The 16,840-nt window shown below is 37.4% G+C and overlaps 2 protein-coding genes and 3 non-coding genes across 5 annotated transcripts; all 5 read left to right on the top strand.

Annotated features, from left to right (window-relative positions):
• Nucleotides 1-912: 912 nt before the first annotated feature.
• nppc (natriuretic peptide C) lies at nt 913-3,691 on the top strand. The gene is made up of 3 exons (NM_001104684.2): nt 913-1,114; nt 1,962-2,255; nt 3,182-3,691. The coding sequence occupies exons 1-2, from the start codon at nt 1,022-1,024 to the stop codon at nt 2,232-2,234; spliced, it is 366 nt and encodes a 121-aa protein (NP_001098154.1). The 5' UTR covers nt 913-1,021; the 3' UTR covers nt 2,235-2,255; nt 3,182-3,691.
• A 4,475-nt stretch (nt 3,692-8,166) lies between these two features.
• ncl (nucleolin) lies at nt 8,167-15,140 on the top strand. Its single transcript, XM_011473963.2, has 16 exons — nt 8,167-8,371; nt 9,378-9,476; nt 9,557-9,659; nt 9,957-10,064; nt 10,390-10,773; nt 10,946-11,089; nt 11,266-11,349; nt 11,529-11,652; nt 12,098-12,234; nt 12,323-12,449; nt 12,585-12,721; nt 12,890-13,019; nt 13,431-13,573; nt 13,763-13,889; nt 14,038-14,309; nt 14,392-15,140. Exons 1-16 carry the CDS (start codon nt 8,354-8,356, stop codon nt 14,451-14,453), a joined length of 2,199 nt encoding a protein of 732 aa, XP_011472265.1. The 5' UTR covers nt 8,167-8,353; the 3' UTR covers nt 14,454-15,140.
• On the top strand, nt 10,164-10,301 carry LOC111947411 (small nucleolar RNA SNORA57). Its single transcript, XR_002873239.1, has one exon. It is a non-coding gene; the product is annotated as a small nucleolar RNA SNORA57 (small nucleolar RNA).
• On the top strand, nt 11,394-11,450 carry LOC111947410 (small nucleolar RNA SNORD82). Its single transcript, XR_002873238.1, has one exon. It is a non-coding gene; the product is annotated as a small nucleolar RNA SNORD82 (small nucleolar RNA).
• On the top strand, nt 13,062-13,196 carry LOC111947419 (small nucleolar RNA SNORA75). Its single transcript, XR_002873246.1, has one exon. It is a non-coding gene; the product is annotated as a small nucleolar RNA SNORA75 (small nucleolar RNA).
• Nucleotides 15,141-16,840: the final 1,700 nt, after the last annotated feature.

Here is a 16,840-nt window from a genome sequence, read left to right on the forward strand (position 1 = left end):
TTGCTGGTGTGTAACTGCAACCAATGGTACAATGACTGCTCCAGAATTCTTGCTGCTTTAATTGATTAGCCTTACATACTTCATATTGAATTTCCTCAACATGTTAGGTCAAGATTTGGTGTCCATCCAGAGATTAACTGGTTTGAGGGGTTAATGGTGATGCCAAGAGTTTGTGAGTTAAAATCCTCATAAGATCTGTGTTTCCTGACTGTGGACAAAAAAGTTTCCATTACAGAAATATTTACTAAATTGATTTGAAAGATTGTCATTTGTATTTGGTAAAAAATAAATAAATAAATAAATAAATAAACAAACAAGTCTAAAAGGGCCTTTATCCAAGTTGAATTAACTTGCTCACAAAATAGAAAAATAGTATTTTTTGCGTAAACACTTCGCCTAGATTTTAGGTAAACCAATCCACCCATTCAATTAATTTCACTGAGCGTCCGGCTGACATTTTGAAGGTTTATGCGCATGTGTTTATGCGCAATAGCCTGATTGAGCACTAAATTAAATTTTTCCCATTAAAATTATAATGATTTTTTTGTAACAGCACCGTCCGAGTGGCATAAATGTCATGTTAAGTGTAATGATCCCCCACGTAACTTGTTGAAAACAGATAACGGGTTCTTGTGCCAATTTTTTTCCGTTCCGACGAGGACGCAGCATTTTATCAGCTGCTGCGTCATAGTCACAAGTCCCAAAAGTTAGGTCTTTCCTTTTTAGACAGCTATTGGTCGATATCATTTCCTCTTAAACCTCCCATGACCGCAATTATTTAATGAATCCGTGCTCAGGGGCAGGTAAGGAAAAAAAAAGCCAAAGGGAGGGCCATTAGTAAGGTTGTCATGACATCATCATGGGCTGCCTATAAAGCTGGGAGAACGAATTCTCGGAGTCAGAAGAGAAGAAGCTTTGGAGTTAAGTGCGCCTTCAACCTTACACTGAACAAGCAACTGAGGCTGTTGTCCTTCTTTCTGAGCGCCAAGAGGAATCCCAGCAAAAGACGTCTTTTATCAAAATGAACTTGTCATATTTAGTTGCATGTGGACTTCTGGTCACCTTCCTTTCAGATAAGATGGATGCACAACCTTTAACTCCAGCGCAGCAGAAGGTAAGACAAGTCACTAGGATCCAGCTGACTAGAGAGGAAAATATATATTTCTCTTTGTAGATTTTTTTCTTGAAAGGGGGTATTCTGGCTCTGGCGCAAAAAAGATCAACAAAAACAAAACAATTTGACACATCACATTTTACTTTTATTTCATAATCTTATAGCAAGTAACACTTTAAAACATCTCTTCGGTGTAAGAAGAGCAAATATTGTATTATTGACTTTTGTCATTTTTGCATTTACGCGCAAAGGACAGATGGACTTATGATGAGACATGTAACAGTAAATGCTTTTTATATTCCTAATTTTAAAAAATCATCTTTTAAAGTTTTCTGATTCGTTCTAGAGTAGGAGAGCGGACAGGCACCTGTTCCGGCCGCAGTGCAAAATAACCGCTAAACTGTTCTTGGAGAAGTGAACTCAGAATTTAATTTACATTTTTAATTCTTTGATTTATTTTTTCTCGTTATTTCATGTTGCTCTATTTCACTAAAGACTCTAAAATCTTTCGGTGTTACTTTATAATTTCCCTTCTTTTTCCAAACGTAAGGTGCGCATCACTGTTGCGCCTCAGTCAACTTTGAACTGTATGATGTGTGTATTTTTGTTGTGTGTCTGATCTTGTTCGGGTTGTACTGGAATGTAATTTCGTATGTCAGTGTAAAAGCTGTACATTTGACAGTAAAAGCTTCTGATTCTCATTAAATGAGTTTGCCAAAAGTGACATGTAGACTGGCCATTTGCGCATATAAATTAGCAAGCGTTTCGTTGTTTCTTTTTTTTTTCTAATTTTCCTTTGCACTATGCATCAGCTTACACTGCTTATCTGGTTATGTTGACCTTCCAGTCTCTTAGAAGTTTGCTTGGTGAGGAGCTGGCAGAGTTTCTGGAGTCTGGAGAGAACGAAAACCGACTGGACGACGTGCGCTCCCGGATGCGGTTACTGCGAGATTTACGCGTGGATACCCGAGCCAGAGGGATGTGGGCTCGTCTCCTTAACGACCAACCTGCCTCCAGAAGACACAAATCGGGAAGCAAAAAAGGGGGCTCCACATCGCGGAGCGGCTGCTTCGGACACAAGATGGACCGGATAGGGACCATCAGTGGAATGGGCTGCTAGGGTTGGAGCAACGCTGTGAAGGTGAGTGTGATTTCCATTAACTATCTTCCGCGGAATAAAGCTGGATTTTAAAATGAGATGTAGTAAAATGGGGATGAGAATGAACTGAAGAAGGGGAAAATTGGTGAATGAATTAAAGTAAGGAAATTCTGAATTAGGTTTGTTTTTGCTAACAAGTTAAACTAATTCAAAGAAAAAATTCTGATTAAAAACGTATAAAACAGCAGCGTATCTTGTTTCTTTAAAGCATCTTTGCAGATTTTCTCAATCAATACAGATATTTGCTTAAAAAGGCTAAATGAAAGAAGGAAAAAAGGCAAGAACATGTCAATAAATCATATTATAAAGTTTTTTTCCCCACTCTTTTATCAAGTAAAGGTAAACAATAAACACATGTATTGCAATAATTGAAGTAAATATTGTGATTTTGATTAGTAACAAGTTCCGCTTTCAACCTATTGAATTTGTCTGATTTTGCTTTAGTTACTTTGGGTGTCCGCTTGACCACATAGTTGATGTAAATCTGAACCTAGTCACAAATTAAAGAGTAAAGCCATTCCCCCCATCCCAAAAACAATGATTCAGTGAGTATCTTTGTGGGAATTCCTCTTTTTCAAAAGTGTTTTGGCCACAGACAACAAGGGATTGTTGGTAAGTAAAAAGGAAATAGGTGACACACAATTAGTCCTCAGGGTTGGGGCCCCTTTGTGGTTGTGGTGAGGTGTGAAATCTTGTTAGAAGGGTGTACAGTTTTATGACTAACTGTTGCTCATCAGTTGAAGCAAATGTAAACGTCTGGTGTAAACTGAGGATCAGTCCAAGTGACATATTTTTCTTTATCTACCCCAAAAAATGAGCAGAAATAACATAAAAATAAAACAGATTTATGAATGTTTTAACTATGTTGTTTCTAAAACTCTTTCTTCTTCTGTTTCCTTTTTTTCTAGATCTCTGGACGATGGGTATGGAGAACAAAAATGGAGTTTGTTCTCACCTGAGGATAAAGGGGGAAAAGGTATATTTGGTACGAAAGCAAGCCTGACCAGCATAAACAAAGACTGGGATCAAACAAAGTCTTCATATCCGTTTATACATATATACCACAAATATGACATACACATGTATATATAGACATACATGTTTGCCGCCCAAAATGTTCAACAGATACGAACACAGAGAAGTCATACAACATTGTGAACAATGCTGTAACAACTACAAGGCTGTATATTATTGCTGCTGCTGTACATTCAAGTACTTCATCTCCCCCTGCATAAATGTATTTATGTTTAAATAATATTTATATGTTTATAAAAAATATATTTATAAATGTGTTTTAATTTATGTAACAATTGTAAAATTGATGCAAACTGCAGGCCAATTCTGTTTGTTACATTTTCTGTCTCAAATAGTTGTGAATGTTTCAGAAAATGATAAAACCATAAATTCACATGCACTCTTATGTCATCTCTTGGTCTGTCTGTTTCCCTCACAATGGCACATTTTGGACTATAAAAAGTTTTTTTTTATGGAATTAGTCTCAGCACATGTGATACTAAAAAGTAGTAGGATATCATTTTACCTTCTTCAACACAGCAATTTTTGGTGAATAAAAAGTAAACAAGCTTTTTAGGTTGTTAAAAAAAATAAGTGCCCGGGTCATTGTCTTTGATGAACTTTTAACAAATAGGATTTAGGTCAAAATTTGCAATAGAAGTTAATGTAAAATGTGTAGAATTGTGACCAATAATGACTTTGAACCCCTTCCGTGCTCGTCTTTTTATCACTTTTTGCAAAAACATCCCCAGACGTTAGCAGTTAGCTGTTCATCATTTGTGTTACACATCATGCACATGCAAGTTTTTATCCAACATGGCATAACACAACATTTTGGAGGATCCTGAACATCAAAAAAATACATTAAAAAACCATGACAGTAGCAGCTCATTTAACCTTCTAGTGCCATACAACAGATGCATACAGGAATTTGACAAAGAATGCAGCCACATGTAAAACAATGCTAGAACAGTGAAGATCAGGCTCTTACTTTAAAAGTTTTGTTACAGTAACATTTAGGATTTGGATCAAGATTAAGATTTTGATGCCATAATTTAAGAGATTTATTGATATTTATCAAGTTGATACTTATATTGAACTTTGCAAATATGAAGATGTGCGGTGCCTGTTCAACACAGTTTCCAGGGCTACAGAATGAAAGAAAAACATTCAAATCAATGTGCTAGCTGTTCGAAAAAAGGAAAATATATGACAAAAGCAAGTCTACAAAATGTCTTTTATGAGGAAACTGTGATAATAAATTAACCATTAGTCTTTAAGAAAGGTTGTTTCATAGACTTGAATGATGCTCTATTACAAAAGGTAATGGAAGAATCATGATCCTTTTTGATCATGGATACATTACAATGTGTCAGACCATCCTTTACTGCTTCCATGTATAAGAATTGTGTGGACCATTATATTCTACAGTCTGCAGAGAAAAACAAAACTAACAAAAGAAGCTTGTTAATGTCTTCTTCACAACAGATGATGTAACAAACAGCTTAAGTGTTGTGATTAAAAAGAATAATTTGTCTTAAAATACAATCTATCTTAACACATAGCATGTGCCCATAGTACAGAGTTATTAACATGTCAGATAAGGGTCCATAAAAACTTCACAATAAATGTGTTGCTTACTTTGCTCAAATTTGAAATAAGAACAGTTAAGAAAAGTGTCTCCAAAAATTAAATGCACCATAGTGTAGTCAGTATACAAAAGCTCCTGGTTAATTTTATGCTCCTTTTGGGTTTTGGGGATTTCCACAAGCCTGCATTATAGGTTTAAATTGTGGTTTCAAATTGGCCTTAGAGTGTATAGAGTGTAGAGTGTATGCAGCATTGTGAAGAAATTTTGACCGTAAAGCATTTCTGTGCTACAGCATTATGAGAAACACCAAATCTAAACCATATTTTAAGGATCCACACACAATTGATCAATTCCTTTAAAACAGAAATGTTTGTTTTTACTTTGACAAATCAAATATTTCAACGTGCAAAACCTAGATGCTTTAAAAATGAGTTTGATTCCATACTACTACAAAATATATTGTTCTTTACAAATATCAATATGTCAAATGGCTGTACCAGTTTCTCTTGACTGACCTGACAGATGTAAAGAAAATTCACAAATAATGGTTTCAACAAAAAATAAATAAATACAACTTTTTGTTGTTTTTTGATGCATTAAACATGACTATTCATTTTTTTAAACATATTGCAACATATGACATCTCAGTACTTTGAACACATTAGGAAAAAGATTCTCTTTCTACAAAACTAGACACAGTGTTAACACTGAAGCTCTGTGGTGAGATGCAGATGTAAAACGCAATGCTGCCTCTTTGTGGTGTTGAAGGTTAATTACTCAGAAGTGCTGCGTAAGTCCCCCTGGCTGTAAATAAATTACTCATCAAAAAAATCATAAGTACATAATTTGAATATTTTTTGGTGACTTAAAAACGCTTTCATCTGTCGCAAAGAAAGGTTTTTGTAACTCACAGGGAAAAAAAAAACACAGAGAAGCTTTTCTTTTATTCTAGAGCCATTTTTGCCTTCTCTTTCTTAGGTTTCTGTGCTGTGTTATGCTGAGAGTGAAAGTATTTTGTTTTATTTATGAGCTATTATGACTGTTGTTTGTCACCTCCCCTTCCCTAATATTTATACTTCCATTTCCCGTACATGCTTGTTACGTTCCTGACTTAGGAGATTTGAAAAGAAGAAGGCGTTACATAAAGAGGCTTGGGGTTCACACACAGTCGACTGGCTAATAACCAACATGGTTGAAACAAGAGCCACTGCCTTTGCAGGGCAATGACAGTTCTTTTATGTGGCTGTTGATCCGTTGCCGTTGGTGTGATTGGATGCCATCGTGAGCATTAGGTGTAGGAGGCAAGTCCATGACTCTTTTACCCCAGCAATCCAAACTTTCATAGACACACAGAAAGAGTGACAAACACACCCTTTGATGATGCAAAAATCCCCCAAAATCCCCCTCTTGAAGATGCAAATCAAAAACCATTTTTATTTCCTGGTTTTGATTTTTGCAAGCCAATAAACCAAACAAATGTGTGGGTACTCATGATAGCCAATAGAGCATAAGCTCAGGTAGAGTTACGGGAATCTGGACAGGGCATCATCTACCAAGTTTCCTGAGCCTTTACTATGTTAAAAAACAAGGTTGAGCCCAGCGCATGAGACACTGTTTGTGATTACGCATGTGCAAGAGAAACACAAGTGGGTTATGTTAAATGCAAACAACAACTGGATGAGAGCTTGACACCACCAGGACTGTAACATTTGACAGACATGTTTGTGATTTCAGCATTTTCCAATAGTGAATGCACTTTGCAAAGACTAAGAGGAAAAATGTCCTCAGGAGTAAGAATCAGAGGGTGAAAGTGATGACTTGAATTGAAAAAAAAGTAGAGTTAAAAAAAAGTAATATATACAGTCATTGCAGCCATTTTTAACAGGCAAATGAGAATATAATTTAAAGGAAGTAAAATAAACATGTATACTTGTTTATAAGTGGCAGTCCGATACCATAGTTGTCCCCCCGGACAAAAACAAACAAAAAACCCCATCAACATTGAAATTTCTTAAACATGACAATTATTCCAGTTTAGTCAAGATATCATTCCGTTTAGGGTCAGATTGCCCTAGAACACTTTCACTATAAAAGGTTCCACCATCACTTCTGCTGTGTCATTTTTACCCGATATGATACATCCAACAAAAAGTACTTGTCATAAAAAATAGATCAAAACATGAAAACACATGATAAATTAGAGTGGTTTTCTTTTATTTTCAACTATAGTATGAATAACAAAATGAAAAACAAAAACTTAAGAAGCTCCTAAAAACATGATCAAAAATTACTGAAAAATTAGGAACTTGAGAACCAAAAATTCCTAAAAAATGATCAAATTATATTAGAAACTTGGTCTCTGTACCACCCATTCCTGGGACATGTGAAATTTCTTTGGTGAAGGCAGAGACTCCTTGACCACACGAAATATTGAAATTCATGTAAACAGTTTTACTCGGGTGAAAATGTACCCAGCGATAGTGCTTTAGATAACAGCCAATATAAGTAATCATTACAGGATTTTCAATGTGGTGACTAGCACTTGTACATGTGCGTTAGCGCTGAAATGATTAAGTTAAGTGAAGGTTAAACTTTTAAAAAAAAATGTATATTTATGATTGCAAGAACTATTTTGAAACAAACAAACAAAACTTTAGGAAAAAGAGAAAAGCAAACGAAGAACTAAAACAGAAGGTTCCCATAGCAGTCAAGTGTTGAGAGAAGACAGGTGGCATAAACCATCTGGTACAATCCATCTGCGCACATGGGATACAAAAGACCTTTTATGTCGGCTTAGAATTTAGCTTCGTGCGTAAACACAGCTTAATATCTAATACTTGCCTCAACACACAATAACAGCACTTTGCAACTGCAATTTATTTTGCAAAATATCGTTTCCCCACTTAAAAACAAAGCCAGGTTTCTACATTGCATCATTTTATCACTCTTTTTATCATGGTGTGTGTATGTGTGTGTGTGTGTGGAGGGGTCGGCATTGTGCGGATTTTAAACCAAACAATTTTTTGTCTTGTCCCTTTTTTTAATTTGATTATAATTTTATGCATAGCACTTTGAGTGACCTGAGTTGTAAAAGTGCTATGTAAATAAGTTTGATTTAATTGGATATAGTTACCAGACATCTAAAATGAATTATAATATTAACAATAATTAAAGAGAGAATGTTTATTCTTTTACAACTGAAATTTGCACTTGTACAGCAATCCGTGACGTTTATTATTTTTTTGTCAGCGCGCGGGCACGATGCAAAATTACCAACCTTTGATTGGTTAAGCGCCGTCATGTGGGCGGAGCCTCGTTGGAGGGCAGACCTGACCAAACGCTGTTGCGGATCCTCTGTCTTTCTCGTTTAATGTCCCACTGAGTAGACAGGGCCACGTGCATACAAGCAGTTTTACAAGTTGCATTCAGAGATCCAGATTCTAGTGTTTCTTTGAAACACTCTTCAGAAGCAACCATGGTGAAGTTAGCTAAGGTAAGATTCTAAATTGCAAATTGTGCTGTTGTTCTGTGTTGACGCAAGTATTAGATATTAAGCTGTGTTTACGCACGAGGCCTAAATTCTAAAAGTTGATGCGTTTGCTAATAATAAAACTGCTATACGTGCCAAATGTCTAATCGTGATTTCAAAACTAGGTTCGAATTGTTATTTTTGTAAATAAATTAGCTATTTGGGGAGAAACGTGGGTTCCCTCGTTTTTAGACGTCGCTTTTCTGTCGACAGCACAGCAGCCATGTTGGTGCCTTGCTGTGGATCGCAGGCCGAGCTGGGCCTGCTAACGCTAGCCCTCTACTCAAGATGGCTTTCACGCTCGCCCTCGATTTCAACTTGAAGAAAATACTTCCCCGTCTATCGATTTTCGATGAAAATTGTATTTGAAGATCGTTTGTGTTAAGTCAATACAGTCAACGATGAGATTAAGTAAACTTAATATCGTATTAAAATATTAGTGTATATTTTGTGACGCCATTCCCAACTTAGCGTAAATGCATATGTTTAGTCTTGGTTGATGGCTCCAAATTTTACAACATAATTTTCTATTTTATGATATGGTAGTTGAGCAAAAATGTTTTAAATTCGCGTTAGTTAGCACTAAAGGTGTTTAAAAAAAAAAAAGCTAGCGTGCTGCTACTCTGCCGGCCTCCCCTCCCGTGGCCCACGTGGGTCGCACGAGCTCTTCTGACTGATGCATGAGGCCAACAACGAAAACCCAGAAGTATTTTCGATGTGCAGTGTAAACATTTAGTCTTGGTATGTGTGAATCAGCCGAAAAGGACTTTAATTTTTTTGGCGTTTTTGAATGCTACGATAAGGACTGTCAAACTATTTTTCCACCTCGTGTTAGTTAGCATGTGGACCATCGTGCGAGCGTGGTATCCGGGATGCCATCATTGTCACGTGTTCCTTACAGCCTTTACTTTAAAAATGTGTGTCGTGGCAATTTTTTATTATTAAACCCATTTTTAACTATATCTTCCAGCCTGCAAAGCAGCAAATTCAGAAGAAAAAGGCCCCTCCACCCCCTAAACAGGTAGAAGAAGAATCGAGTGATGAAGACGGCAGTGAGGAGGAAGAAGAGGTAAACCATTTTCCTCCTTTATTACAAATTTTGGAATAATTTTACCAACACCCACTTACCTTTTTCTCACTTTTTTTAAGAGTCCACCACCTAAAGTCACAAAGAAAGCCACCCCAGCTAAAGCCACACCAGCTGTAAAAAATGGAAGCCAGGCTAAAAAAGCAGAAAGTGACGAGGATTCAGGTAAACAAGTTCTGTATATTCTATTTTAGACATATGGGTTAATTTAGGTTAAGATTATTTTACAACTTCATCTTTTAGTGTTTTTCTTTTATTCAAAGTGATTCATTGGGTTGATTATTTGAAATAGCATATCTTTTATATGTATAAATCAGTAAGGTAGTTTAACATTCTATCAAGATTGTGGGTTAAAAACTTTAGAATTTGCCCTGTGTCGTTATGCGGCATCATGCACACATGTAGTTTGTAGGTGTTCAATTTGTGAAAAAGTTTTTCATAATGACTCAAAATCATTTACAGAGGAAGAGTCTTCTGAAGAAGAGGCTCCACCCCCAAAGAAGGCACCTGCAAAGGCAAAAGCCCCCGCCAAGGCTGCCCCTGTTAAAGCACAAGAGTCTGAGGAGGATGGTATGTAGAAGCTACTGTTTTTTAACTATGTATGACCACACCACTTTACGTTACTGGTAGGCTGTTTTTGAGGAATGTTTTAGAAAAGTTGTTGCATCTCCTCCATTTCTTGGCATACATGTGGTTGTTTAGTACTCATGTGTGTTATGTACGGAGGAAAATCAAAGGCAGCGCTATGTCTTCGGTGCCGGTGTGTATTTGAATCATCCGGTTCTATCCTCAAACGCTGTCACATTGGTTTGGTTGGAGGGGAATTTTCGTGTTTATGCTGGAGACGTTTTCCATTTTCGCTCAATAGTTTTGATTTCTTTTTTTAAATTCCAAGATGAGTCTGAAGAGGAGGCCCCACCCCCCAAAAAAGCCAGCAAGGCTGTTGCAAAGCCTGCTGCCAAGCCCCCAGTAAAGGCTAAGCCTGCAAAGGAGTCCTCAGAGGAAGAAGATGACGATGAGGACGACGACTCAGAAGAAGAAGCTCCACCTCCAAAGAAGGCTACTCCTGCAAAACCAGCCCCCAAAGCCAAGGCAGCAGCTAAAGCAGCCCCAGCTAAAGAGGAATCTGATGATGATGATGACGAGGAGGACGATTCAGAAGAAGAAGCTCCTCCCCCCAAAAAGGCTACTCCTGCAAAACCAGCCCCCAAAGCAAAGGCAGCAGCTAAAGCAGCCCCAGCTAAAGAGGAATCTGATGATGATGATGAAGATGATGATGGTAAGTCGGCAAAACAAGTGTCAATTAACTTCTTTAACAAATATGATCAAACAGGGACTTAATACTGATCATGTATGATGTCACCACTTAAAACATCTGACAGACATGAGCTGTGGAGCTCTCAGGGGTTTGTTCAGGATGGAAAACGCATCTGCCTTCTTTTACTTTTCAGACTCTGAAGAAGAGATGGACACCACTCCCGCAGCAGCTGCTACAAAGGGAAAGAAAGCTGGAATGGTGAAGGCCAAAGAAGAATCAGAGGAGGAAGATGATGAGGATGAGTCTGAAGAGGATGATGAAGAGGAAGAGGGGGAAGGTGAGTGTTGATAAATGTTGCATAGTTTTAAAGCATAAACTCACGGTTAAACTAATGCTAAGACAGCACATCATGAATATAAGTAACAAATATTTTTGGTCTCGATTTTGCATTGAAAAAAAATTAAACATTTCCTGCATACAACTTTGTACAAAGTCTTTTTTCTGTCTGAACAGAAGCCCCAGCTAAAGCTGCAAAGAGAAAGGCAGATGGAAAGAAAGAACCAGTTCCTGCTAAGAAAGCAAAGTCTGATGGAGAAGGCAAGTACAGACATGTTGGTTTATCATTCTGAAGTTTATTTCTCATGATGATCAACAAGGGACTTAATACTGATGTGTGATGTCACCTTGAATTATTCTGAATATGCTTGGCCTTATTCTGCATTTATTGCTTTCACCCACATTTGGATTGTAAAAACTGTTGTTTTGTGTTTTTCCAGGCTTCTGCTTGTTTGTTGGAAACCTCAACTCCAACAAAGACTTTGACGAAATCAAAGCCTCGCTCAGAAAATTCTTCTCCAAAAACAGTCTAGAGATTGTTGATGTCCGGTTAGGAGGTTCCAAGTAAGTTTAAAAAAAAAACACACACGTCTTGCCCGGACAAGAATGTGTGTTAAAACCTGAGATGTAGGGGTGTTTTCCCCACAGTCATTTGGGAACCTTTGTCCTTTTAAAGGTCTTCCTGGTCATTGCTTCCTTTCATGGCTCACTTGTTTTAACTCAAATAAATATATGGTTACCCCGGTTTCAATTGCATTGCACCACAAGTTTAAGCTTTTTAAGAGTGTTGTTCAAAATGTTTGTTGCTTGCTTCACAATGTGTGATATAGCGATCCTGCAATGATTCATTTTTAGGGGTTGGAGAAGAGCGACTGAATTCAAGACAACTCAAATGTTTTTGTGATCTTAAATAAAGAAATTCACGAGTTCAGCCAAAAACCTTTGATGTTCATTTAAGGTAGATTTAATTTGAGGTCTAATTTTCTAATTTTGCATCTTGCTTCAATAGGAAATTTGGCTACGTTGACTTTGCCTCAGAGGAAGACATGAACAAGGCAATGGAGCTTAATGGCAAGAAATTCATGGGTCAAGAACTAAAGCTGGACAAGGCCCGTCAGAAAGATAACTCACAGGAAGGAAAGAAAGGTAAACATGCACCTTTGCAAAGTTTGTCTGCTAAATGTTTGAAGTCTGTATTATCAGTGTTTTTCTAAAATTGATATTGGTTCTACAGAGAGAGATGCGCGGACCCTTTTTGTTAAAAATCTTCCGTTTTCTGCCACGGTTGATGACCTGAAGGAATTGTTTGAAGATGCGGTTGATGTCCGGTTACCTCAGGGACAAAACGGTTCAAATAGAGGGTAAGAAAAAACTCAATTACAGAAGTCACTTTTATAGTTTGAAATCTTTAAAATAACTTACCAGCCTTATGCCCAATTGTTTCTAGTTATATCTTACCTTGTCCTCATATCAGCTTTTCTGTTTCTTTAATGCAGCATTGCCTACATTGAATTCAAATCTGAAGCTGTCGCAGAGAAGATGATGGAGGAGGCCCAGGGAGCCGATGTGCAAGGGAGGTCCATCATTTTAGACTTTGTTGGAGATAAGAGCCAAAAAGGTGGCAGAATGTCAGGTACTGAGTCCTGTATTGATGATATGTAACTACCCAGAACTGTTAGTAAAATCCTTTAAATATATGTACTCAGTAACTGGTTCAAATGCTCAAACCTTAAAACCTGCTTAGGTGTGATGAAAGTTAATTGGGAATTGAACAATTTCTACCCTTTTTGTTGCCGTTTAGCATCAGGAGGAGTCAACAAAACGTTGGTTGTAAATAATCTGGCCTTCAGTGCCACAGAAGATGTTCTACAGTCTACGTTTGAAAAAGCAGCTTCCATAAGGATTCCTCAAAGGGACGGCAGACCTAAAGGGTAAGTGCTGGAGAAGACGGTTATTGTTTACAATTCTAGAGCACCTTCTCATGAGCTCCTCTCAATCGCATCCATGATTCTGTACGGATTCGCACGAGAAGCAGAGCCAGTGCACAGATCAAAACAGGCTCGCCCTACATGCTTATGGGTGTTGCCCATGTCTGCTGTGCAACAAATATTTTGATTTGATGAATATTTGATAAAATGATAATTTAAGAAAGCTGTTTAAACAGTTGTAATAAAATTGTACCTGTATAAATTATTGTTTTCAATAAAAAATCTTTCTAGTGTTCTCAGTATTTTCAGTAGCTAAATACCAATTGTAATAAATTTGAATGTCAATACTTCATCAATCAGAAGCAGCATTCTGTGTTGCCTGGTAATAATGTTAGTTTTTTTTTTTTGCTCTAGTTTTGCTTTTATAGAGTTTGAGAACGCAGAGGATGCCAAAGAAGCATTGGAAAACTTTAACAACACAGAGATCGAAGGCCGATCAATCCGTCTGGAGTACAGCCAGAGTGGCGGAGGGAGAGATGGAGGCAGAGGAAACTCGGGTAAGAGCTTAGTCTTTGGATGTAATCCGGAAAGATTTTACCTGATATGATGACAATCTTGATCTCTTGAAACTCTGTGAAGAATCAAAAGATAGTCAAGTCCTGATCTGGTCAATGTTAGATCTTTAAAGTGGGTCCATTTGTTTTGTTGATTATTTTAACAGATTTTGATTTTATCCTCTCCATCAGGTCCAACAAAAACCCTCTTTGTCAAGGGGCTCTCAGAGGACACCTCAGATCAGACGCTTAGGGATTCCTTTGAGGGAGCTGTTGGAGCCAGGATAGTTACAGACAGAGAGACGGGGTCCTCCAAAGGGTAAGTTGGGTAGATGCAATGATGGGCCTTGATTTCCAATAAAAACCTAAGAAGGAGCTGTTTGGCTCATGTGAAGTTCAGTTGGATCATCTTTATCTGTTGGATCTGAATAAAACTGTAAGCTCTAAGGTGTGTGTTTCTTCTCCAGCTTCGGCTTTGTGGATTTTGACAATGAAAATGACTGCAAAGCAGCCAAGGAGGCCATGGAGGATGGAGAGATCGATGGCAGCAAGGTGACGTTGGACTACGCCAAGCCCAAGGGTGAAGGCGGCTTCCGCGGAGGAAGAGGCGGCGGTGGCGGCTTTGGGGGCCGCGGTGGCGGCTTTGGGGGCCGCGGTGGCTTCAGGGGAGGCCGTGGAGGAGGCAGAGGAGGAGGAGGAAGGGGTTTCAGCCGTGGTGGTGGACGTGGTGGTTTTGGAGGTACGGAGAGAGAAAAAGACATCTGGATCACCCAAAATGTTTTGCTATCAGTTCATTAACCGTTTTTGTTCCTTCTATTTAGGTGGAAGAGGTGGTGGATTTGGAGCAAAACCTCAGGGGAAGAAAATCAAGTTTGATGATTAAAATCTGTGTTTTACATTTGAATGGACTCTGTTTCACCATCTTCTGAACTTTTGGACATTCCAGGAAGTGTCATTGATTATTTAACGGTAAATGGGCTTTTTTGTTTTTTGCCCGTTTGCATAGACCCCTCACACCTACTGTACCCTGTGCCAGAAGCATACTTTGGACCTTTTTGAGCTTTTCAGTGTAAAGTGTGAGGACTGAATGTCCCAGAAGAAAGCCTGCACTCGTTTCCTACCCAAACAGTCTTTTGCTGAAGGATTGAAGTGGATGGAGTCTGGCAGGAAGGGTTGTGAGAGAAAAAAAAAGGAAAGATGCTTGTCCAGTCAGATATATGGTGTAAATTTAAGCAGTTTGTATGATTTAATTTTACCTTTTTTTGTACAAAAAACAAATTAACTCATTTATCCATACATTTTTGTTTTTATTTTTGTCATGCTTTCTTTAGATGTTAAGTTTTACTGTTGTTTTCATAGTCCATGCTCAGAAGTTATTGGATGTTTGTTATGGTTGTTAAACGAGGCTGTGACTGAGTCATGGATAAAATCTAATCTATGTAACAAATGTTTGTAGAACATTGAGTATTTTTTTCCTCAAGATTTTCACGATAAAAATAAACCTCATAAGTTGTGATTTTTAAAGGTTTATTTTTATTTTACATTTCATTAAATCTAAGTAAAACTTGCAGTTTTGTTCATTTGAACTTAAGTTGCCTGGTTTGAAAAAAGCTTAAAATGTTAACAAAACCAAACATGTCCTGTTTTCAAACGTCTCACTAGGGGGCATACTTGTCATGTTTTAGGATTTGTGCTTTTGTGTAAGATTCAGCCCACAAATTTAGTGTGGAATAAGGTAATGGAATGTTACAGATTTAAAAGTAAGATTAAATCTTGTGCAAATTTAAATTGAACTCTGATAGAATTATTGCTTTTATAGGGCACATACAGCTAGCTTCTCAATCCACACAAATTCAAATTTGTTTTACGATAATATACTGGTAATAAATTGGTCTATTTTAACCAATCAATGCTAAATCAAGAAATATATGAACATGGATATGTCAAGCTGAAGATATGAACTGATAGGAAAATGAAAACATGTATATATAACAATACTTTTATGTATCGTAAATGCCATTAAAATTTAAAGCCAAAGGCTTATCTGCATTTGAAAATATACAGACACGGAATCCATCAAATATTAAGTCGTCAAATAGTTTGATTACTTGATAGGGAGTGGGAGTAATCACCTGTCAAATATTACCTTCAGGGACTTTGTGCTGGGAAACGACAATATCCTTATGGGAAATCTTTCACTTAAATCCTAAATAAATGATGACAAATCTAGGACATTTGTCTAAAATCACTCAATATGAAGAAAATAAAGAATTTCAGTAAACGTCCATGAGAAACAGTGAGGCACAGAATACTATCTGCATAAATGTTGAAACTGGTTCTGTCCAGAGTCCCACACTATTACTTTGAGCACTACTTAAGTCTACATCTATGGCTTTATCCAAGTTCCTTTACTACTCCCTATAGTGTGTTTGCCATTTTCTCACTAGATTGGGGAATATATACCACAATTCACTGAACAATTTTTGCGAAGGACATTTTTTAAATTATTTTTTAACAAACCGTTTTCATAAGTAGTTGTCATAAAACGCTCATTTCAATTAGATTTTCATTTCGTAAAATCAGTGATGTCATATTCGCCATTAAAAAAAACAAAAAAAAAGTAGTGAGCATGGTTTTTGGTAGTTAAGGATTAGGGTAGGAATTCAGGCACATCATACAATTCTAAAAACCAGTGACAGAATTTTCCCAGAAGCCAATGCAAAAACTAGTGTGCATTGATGCTCACTAGTTGCTCACAATAGTGAATACAGACCACAGTGCATTGAATTTTCTAATTTTTGTTTTTATATCATCCAAGTTTTTTATCACCACACACCGGATTCACAAATAGTCTCTGTAAAATGTTCACATTTATTAGGTTCTAACTTTAGCAAATGGGTGGCGTTTATAACCAAAAAGTTGTGAGTGTGTGTCTAAATTTCATTAAAATCCAGGGCACTGGATAGTCCAGCACTATATAGTCTTTTAGGAGATACAGAGTATTGAGGGAAATCGGACACAGCATTAGACTTCCCTCTGATCCCCTTTGAGCGACCCCTTCAGGGAAATTGGATTTCCAGAAGCCTAAATACAGAAAGCAGAAATTGCACATATATGCAAAAAGTACTTCATACATTATTTTCTTTCTCTTTGTTATTGGGAAGTTGTAAAGTTTGATGGCATGGGGAACAAAAAATGTTCTTTTGTCTGTCCTACACCTCGGGAGGAGCAATGTTTCACTGAGCAGAATCCTCTGTTTGGTGATGATGG

Source organism: Oryzias latipes, chromosome 4 (genome assembly GCF_053564925.1).
Source record: "Oryzias latipes strain Hd-rR chromosome 4, Olatipes_Hd-rR_3.1".
NCBI classification, from domain to species: domain Eukaryota; kingdom Metazoa; phylum Chordata; class Actinopteri; order Beloniformes; family Adrianichthyidae; genus Oryzias; species Oryzias latipes.

Bases quoted from the DNA above. Each gene is read 5' to 3' on its own strand.
- nppc (NM_001104684.2), top strand. From the start codon at position 1,022: ATGAACTTGTCATATTTAGTTGCATGTGGACTTCTGGTCACCTTCCTT. The intron at 1,115-1,961 runs GTAAGACAAGTC...TTGACCTTCCAG, and splicing joins TAACTCCAGCGCAGCAGAAG to TCTCTTAGAAGTTTGCTTGG.
- ncl (XM_011473963.2), top strand. The intron at 10,065-10,389 runs GTATGTAGAAGC...TTAAATTCCAAG, and splicing joins ACAAGAGTCTGAGGAGGATG to ATGAGTCTGAAGAGGAGGCC. The intron at 11,653-12,097 runs GTAAGTTTAAAA...TTGCTTCAATAG, and splicing joins GTCCGGTTAGGAGGTTCCAA to GAAATTTGGCTACGTTGACT.